At 45.2% G+C, this 7,687-nt stretch overlaps 1 protein-coding gene across 1 annotated transcript in view; it reads right to left on the bottom strand.

Moving 5' to 3' along the window:
- Nucleotides 1-2,928, bottom strand: part of FAM81B (family with sequence similarity 81 member B) — a 26,010-nt gene extending 23,082 nt beyond the window's left edge. Inside the window, exons 1-3 of the mRNA XM_009288292.1 lie at nt 2,910-2,928; nt 1,661-1,811; nt 1,022-1,265 (exon numbers count right to left, since the gene is read on the bottom strand). Coding sequence (XP_009286567.1) covers nt 1,022-1,265; nt 1,661-1,811; nt 2,910-2,928 — 414 coding nt within the window. The remainder of the gene's footprint in view (nt 1-1,021; nt 1,266-1,660; nt 1,812-2,909) is intronic.
- Between the last annotated feature and the right edge of the window lie 4,759 nt (nt 2,929-7,687).

Genomic DNA, 7,687 nt, shown 5'->3' with positions numbered 1-7,687 from the left:
TCCCTGGAGGTATTTAAAAGACGTGTAGATGAGGCGCTTAGGGACATGGTTTAGTGGGCATGGTGGTGTTGGCTTGATGGTTGGACTCGATGATCTTAGAGGTCTTTTCCAACCTCAATGATTCTATGATCACAATCTTGAAAATAAAATCAGTATGAAATGAACACAGACCCTAGTTTTAATTCAGATTAATTTCAGGTGAGCCGTGACTGCATACTTCTTAAGATAAATGTATAGAAGATCGAATATTTCTCCAAGTGCATGAAAAACAAAATGTATTGTGAATTTAGTGGCATTTGTAAGACATCTAACACTTCAAAGGACAAATCAAATCTCTGGAGAAGTCTGCTTCATTATATTTTTGTGTTTTACACCTTTTTCCAAAAAGAAAAGCCAAACAGTGTTGGTAAATTTCACATATAAATTTGACAAATAACAGCAAATAATCAAAAGTCTTTAGCCAGAATAAGGGCATTCCATGCATTTCGAGCACATCAGTCAGTTTAAATAAAATGTGAACCTGAACCTCCATTCCGGTCTGCAGTGACCTTTGCAAAGAGTTTCTGCAATATTTGGTTATGTTTGCATGCAGAAGTTATGTAAAGTAGTAGAACAGCTGCATCAGGAAAACTAAGAAGTAAACCCAAATTTGAGTCTTGATGTTATACGTTAGATGAAAATACAGCTTACCCCTTATTTCCCTTGAATTCAGTCTCCCTCACGTCAACGAAACTGAAAGCAAATAGAATCTGAACCTTTGAATTAAAACAACCCCAAAACTCATTAATCTGCTTTTTATGTCATTTTACTTTCTTTTTTTTTACTTTACTTCCCCTAGTTCCCTCCCTTCTGTTTTCACAAGTAACTGCAAGTGCCACTATACAAGAAAAATCAGAATTTAACGAAAACATAGCGGTCATGTTGAGTACTTTTCTGCCCCTGAAGCCAATATTAGTGCTGAGCGGACCACGGTCTAGAGCTGCACCACTAAAGCAGGGAAATGCTCCTCGGCATGTATTACCTCAATGTCCTGGCTGAGCTTTTTAACGATGCTCGTAATGGTCTGGATGTGGTTTTCCAGAAGCCGCCGGGCAGCAGTCGCCCCATGCTGATAACCTTTGCTTCCCTGGAGGTAGGAGACGATGTCATCTTTGATTCGGCAAGCCTGAAGGAGGAGGAAAGCCGTGGTCCTCTCCTGGCTGGATAACCGCTCTTCCAGCAGGCGAGCCCTGTCTCCGGGGCAAGGAGGAGGGGAAGGGTCTCTCCTGCGAACACCAAAACCCCCGGTGTCACGCCAGTCTTGGCAAGCAAACCAAGGGATGCGAGCGTTGGCAGTCTCCTGTCCACAGTGGGACCAGTCTCAGCCCCGGCTGTCCAGATTGTCTGTGGTACCAGGGGCTTTGATGCTCCCATGCATTGCTTATGCATCCCTGCAATGCCAGTAGTAGTAACAACCTCTCAATGCAGGGCTAACATTTGGTATTGGCCCCATTAATGGCCTTGGCAACGTAAATGGCATATTTGCAGCTATTAGGCAAAACCCATACAGCCTGGACTTATTTTTCAGAGACTTCGAGGTACTTCTGTAATACATCATCATTGCAATCCTCATTTTAGCCTCTTCCTACTTCGTTTTAAATAAAGGCAAAACCGAACACACCCAGTGACCACCTTTGGAGACACGCCGGTGGATCCGGTGATGCTCGTGCAGAGCATCCCCAGGAACACGCCCCGGCTGAGAGCGGCCAGAAGGAGAGCTCGTGCCAACCACAGCAACGCTTGTGGTTGGTTCTCCTTTGTATTATTTACACCTACCCACGGGAAAGAAATCTGAAATCCTAATGGTTTTCTTACAGCTACCCCCTCCCCATCTGCCTGCTGAAGCCCAGGGGAATGAGCCAGTGGCTCAAACACGCTCAGTGAAGCTGCATATAAATATAGAAGAGAGGAAGGATGTTGCAAAGATCTGAAACTGGCAGGTACAGAATGAAGCTCAATATAGATAGGCACAATCTGGAGTTTGAGGGAAACTAGAGTCACCGTTTACTTCTTTGTAAAAAGCCAGAGAGATTTAATTACTGCAGAAATTTGGGCTTTCATGTTATCCAGAAAATGAAGTTTGTTTTATGTCTTACTTTAACCTGAATGGCACATTTTTTATGCTCTCAATGCTATATGAAGCATCCTTTCATCATGCAGTTTAGCAAAACTCTGTAGCTTAATGATGAAGAAGAATACTCAATCATTTGGGGAAGAAGTCATACACATTTTCCCTTGATCTCTGCTTTTAGACTGCTATAAATAAAAGTTCTGATGTAAAAATAATTTTTAAAAAAGAAAGGAAAAGAGAAGAAAGTTCAGCTACCCTACTCAATCAACACACAAAATGCAAAGATGACAGTTTAATGACTGAAGTGTGCCTGAGGATACTCTGCAACAAATTCTACAGCCATATGGGCTGCAATGATGTTCTGCAGCTGGCTTATGTCTGTGTGTACCAGGAGCTGCTTTACATTTGTCTGTGCAATTAAGGTTTTAAAAGAAACATAACCTCTGGCAGCCATGAAGTACCAACAAGATCTGAACACTTAATTTCAATCTTTTCAAAACTCTAAATATCAAAATGACCAGCTGACTCTTTTCTACTTGTGACAGCAGAAGTCATTGCTTGAAAATGAAGTGTGTCCATAATCTATTTTTTCCCCTTCAGTTTACAAAAGCATCTTGTTTCTTACAAACCATCTTTTTAAAAGAAATAAAAATATAAAGATAATGTTTGAGAGGAAAACGGTTGTACGAGAATGTAAGCTCAGTGAAGTCCACTGATGTACAGCTTGCCTTTCATAGTCAATCTCAAGACTTAGGCTTGAGGTCTGGTTACAGCAGCTTGACAGTTTAGAAAATCTTACCTGACTTGCCCATGACCATGATTGTAGACTGCAGTACATGTGGAATGGGACACCTTAACCCAATGCACTCTTAGGGAAGTCTGAAACAATTCTTAACACATTGCATGTTTTGTGCACGCAACCAGCCACGTGCACCACAGCTCTGCTGGTGTACAGCGGTGCAAGAGCAATGGCTCGATTTGAGCCTGAGCCCTTAGCAGGAGTTGCAAAGGACTTAAATATATGATCTCTGAAGCTTTATTCCCCTTAGCCTCTCTGCCTTTTCACCTGCCTTGCAGACAGTTTCCTTCTGAGGAGTCCCAGGGAATTCCCCTCGGACCCTTCACAGATAGCCAAGCTGGTCCAGTGACTCTGATGAGCAGAAGGGACGGGTGTTGCTCTCCCATCCCTCCCTCCTCCTCTTTCCTCTGCTCCTTTTCCCTGCTTCCAGTAACTCGGTCCCATTTTTGCATCCAGATCAGCACCACGGGGAGAGCTGAGGAGGCAGCAAAGGAAAAAAAAAAAACAACACAAAAACTGGAAACCAGCGGTGACTCATCAGGCTAATGAGAAGTTTTGCTGTCATGATTACTGTTTCCAGCCCCTCATGAAAGGCTGGAGCCTGCAGGACGCCTGTCAAGCCAGCACCCAAACTCAGGGGACTTCTAAGCCTTTTCACGTCACTGGTCTGGAAGCCCCCGCCGGCTGGCCAGACCCCGAGCAAGCTGTCACCGGCTTGGAGTGCATCTCTAAATGAGAACATCTGGGAGCACGGGAGATGGCTATCTCACGTCATCTTCCATAAATATCTTCCTCCTCATTACAAGACTGGGACTATCATCACCCTCTACCCTCTGTCACCTTGTGTCAGTTTGAAGGCTCATATGCATAACTGGGGCGATAAGACACCCTCGATCCTCTGTTGGCACCAGGATTTAGATCCATCATTTACAGAAATTAACTTCTGCTACAAACCTCGTTGCCCATCTAATTTAATGACAATTTTAGGTTTGATTTTGTTTGGCTTTAGTAGAAATAACATGGATTTAGGAGGTCCAAGCCACTTTGATTTATTAATGACCTCCTTCAAGAGAGCTGAGTGTGTGCAACAAGCTAACCCTGCAATCTACTGCTCTAAACACATCAATTATTATTATCAGTCATAATTAACCGCTGAGTGGAGACGCCAAGAAGGTTTTCAGATGCCAAGGACTTCATACCCTAAAAGTACTTTGCACCAGTTGCTCCTCCCACGTCAGGATGCTTTCTGCAGGCAGAGCCATCTCCTGTGGCTCAGGGCCAACGCAGACGAGGTGCTCCATTCTCCAGCTGAAGTGCTAAAGCATAGACGCTAATGGCCTTAAGTACCCAGGTATTACCAGCAGAAATACTGCTAGAAAATTAAGGAAGCTGATTGAATAAGAGCTCCCTCGTCCTGGATAAACTGCAGTAGCTGCTCCCGTGAGACTGAGGTTTAGAGAGCCAGGAGGAACTGGCTAATCAGAAGACACCCCAAACCCTGAGCTCAGGTGCTGATGGGGTGTTCGAGAGAAAACATGTCAAGCAATTGAAAGAAGAAAACGAAGTAGGGATGCAGGATCAATTGGATCAGATCTACAGTCTGGGTCTGAAGACTGAGGCTAGCAGAGATGATGGGAGCTGGATGGAGGTGGGAAAAGGAGAGCTAAGAGGTAGGTGAAGGCAATCTGCATCATACTGCTCTCATTTTATCAAGTAGGAGAAAAATGGAAGTGCCTCTGTATGACAGCCCCAGCCTCTCTCCTACACTTCACAAGTGTCACTGGAGAGGTACAGAGGTTTTTGCAGCTGCAGTGCAGCTGACTGGCGAATTCACATCCCTTTTTTGGAAACCTCTTCAGGAGAGGCAGAACCAGGGCTTGCCACAGACTATTGGAGACTATGCTTTAACTTCTTGTATTAAACAGAGCCCCATTCAAAACGTTCTGTGAACAGACTGTGGTTCCCAAAGTCTGCAGTTCTACAGCCCTTCACCAAAATAATTCCTCTTCGCATTCTGTTTTCCATGCCCTTTCCCATCCCTCCAGCCAGGATGCCTTTAGTTCCCTGTGGTGTCCCTGAGACCTTCCCTCCCTCCCTGCCAGCAACACAGCCTGCAGGTCCGCTCCACCAAGCCCAGAGGCAGCACGCCTGGGGTAGCTGCAAGCTGTGCTTGTGCTTCTGTGTGCGGCTGGTCAGAAGGCCAAATAAAACGAAACAAAATTAAATAAATGACCCTCACTTCACACTGAAGATCAGCAGTGACACTTCTCTGCAGCTCTACAGGGCTACTGATTCTCTCTAAACTTGCAGGAAGTTCAAAACTTGGCGCACTAAGCTTCCATCGAATCTGTTTGACATGCCCAAGGAATTAAAAAATTGTTAAAAGCAGAGCAACTTCACTTTCCTCGAAAAGCAGACTAACAGCAATGCAGGGACACTTGCAGGGAAGTACTGCACATAGAGAGAAAAAATATTCAAATGGGGCAAATACTTCTGGATGCTGTGTTTCCTGGATCTTCTTTGTTTATTTTTGTTACTATTGAGAGTGCATCGGTCAAAAAAAAAAGGAGGGGCATTTGGCTCCTAGCGAGTAACTTCATTGTTCTGCCAATAAGACCATGAGCATTTCCTAACAGACTTTTCTGGTGGCACAGCTGCAGTTTCAACTTTGGGAAACCAAGTTTAAGTCAGTGGCCTGCAGGGTTAAAGAGACGGCAAGAAAATATCAAGAAAATAAAGAGGAGGAACATTTATACATGACATCAAGGGCAGTTAATCAATTTGCCATTACTTAAAGCTGTTCCCTCAATTCCATGAAGAAAAAAGAGCAATCTACCACGATGGCACTTCACGGTCGTGAGTAATAAACATACACCTTCAACTCACATGAACCTTGAGTATTCTTGGTAGATGCAAATCCATCTCATTTCTCTGCTTATTCAGCACAGAGTAGGCAAGGATACGGCTTAATGAGAATCTGGACTTTTTCTGGTTGAGCTGCTGATAGGGGCATAGGAGAAAATACATCCAAGACCTAAACACAGAATATATTTTTTGTGCATTGTTCCAGGATAGTGCTGCCGCTCCCGACACAGGGACTTTCTCACCAGCGTGTCCCTCCCTGACCAGCCACCTCCACCATCCCTGCACGGCGCTAACGCCAGCAATGAGTCCCGCACTGCACAATGCTCACTGATTGAAGGACAGGGCTGAGAAAGCAGAGCTGTTCCTCAGAGCTGAAAAATAGCTCCTGTCCAACCCGAGTTGTTGCACGACTGGGTTAATTCATATATTGCGTAAATCATTTATTTTTGTTTGGCTTTTGGAAATCCGTATCCAAGGAGGAACTTTTATAACCGCCGACGGGCAGTTTGCCAGCAACTGTGCATCCTGAAAATTTTCACCTGCTGGGGGTAGAGCAGTTTGCACTTTTGATGTAGGTCACTCTGCCCTTCCTGCAGTGTCACAGCCACCTTTTCTTCCCCATTATAACCCAGTTGCAGATTTTTTCCACCTCCCCTGAGAACCAGGGACCGTACCTGCTGTGCAGAAGCTCTGTTAAAAAATACCAAGGCAGTTTTAAGAACTGTCTGAAACACACAGTAAATCTGGCCACACAGAATGGTTTCACTGGAGCTATTTTAGCACAGGTCTTGAAAAAGGCTTCCAAACCTTGCGGAAATTTACTGCATAACAGTATAAATTACGTGCAGCTGCTGTTGCAATACAGTGATCACTATTTACCTCCTAGCTCAGTTACTATAAACATTTCCCATACTTCAGCATGGGAAAAAAGGTCTGTAAAAAAAAAGCTCAAAGCTGGCCCTGTATCATCTTGTATCTGTTTTTCCCTACTCGCAGCAACTATCCGCAGCACCTTCCGTGCTTGCAGTGGCTCCAGACACGGTCCAGAGGGAGGGAGCCCGATGAGCTGTGAGACTTGACTGCTCTGAGGCAGGTGACCTTGAAGAGTCGTAGAAGCTAATCGCTTAAAATGTGACACTTTGGCCAATAAAACGAACAAACAAAAGTGTCAACATTTTAAGAAGAGTTCTTATTAGCTTATTCTCCCAGCTGGTGAAATTAGCAGGTCAAATGTTTGAGATATGGGCTTGAGACAGTGTTATTCCTTAAGCAGAAGCCGCACGGTGCCAAGCAAAGCATGGACTTGCGAGTCTGTAACTTCACATGCCGAGACGGCCAAGGGACTGTGCATCAGAAGCAGCTCTCAGCATCACCGTAGGGCAGGAGCTCCAGCAGCGCCCAGCAAGGGCACCTGCTGCCCCTCGGCAGGACACAGGTTGGACTCATGCTTGTGCTAATTCCAGCGTGAAATCAGTGCCGTGATTTCACCTTCCTTGGTCATTGCAATGCTTCTAGCAGAAAGGCAAGTGCAGCATCTCTGCTGCGGACGTGTAAATGTGGACACGAGTGACCCGTGAGGAGGGGGATAGAAGGCAAAGTGCTACGCAATGGCCGTGCAGATGGCTCTAGCAACGCTAATATGAAAATGCATAGGGTTGTGCAGAGATAAAAGCCTATCTGGGAGCTCAACATTTGGAAAGTTCATGGCATTCATTGACCAGCTATGAAACGCTCCTGATCTGGTGGTGGGTGGGTGGTGAGCGGCATGAGGAGAAGCCAGGAGCTTCACATGTCCCACAGCTCTCCAAACAGCATGGGAAGCCAATCCTTGCCCCAAGGCACAGGTCACGGCAATGTTGGAGATCTTATTTCAGAAAAATACCTCCGGCTGGTTCCAGCAGAGAGCGGAGTGG

This window comes from Aptenodytes forsteri, unplaced genomic scaffold (assembly GCF_000699145.1).
Source record: "Aptenodytes forsteri isolate BGI_AS27 unplaced genomic scaffold, ASM69914v1 Scaffold41, whole genome shotgun sequence".
In the NCBI taxonomy this organism is placed as follows: Eukaryota; Metazoa; Chordata; class Aves; order Sphenisciformes; family Spheniscidae; genus Aptenodytes; species Aptenodytes forsteri.
The sequence above is the reverse complement of the archived record's forward strand: the minus strand, read 5'-3'. Positions and strand labels throughout refer to the sequence as shown.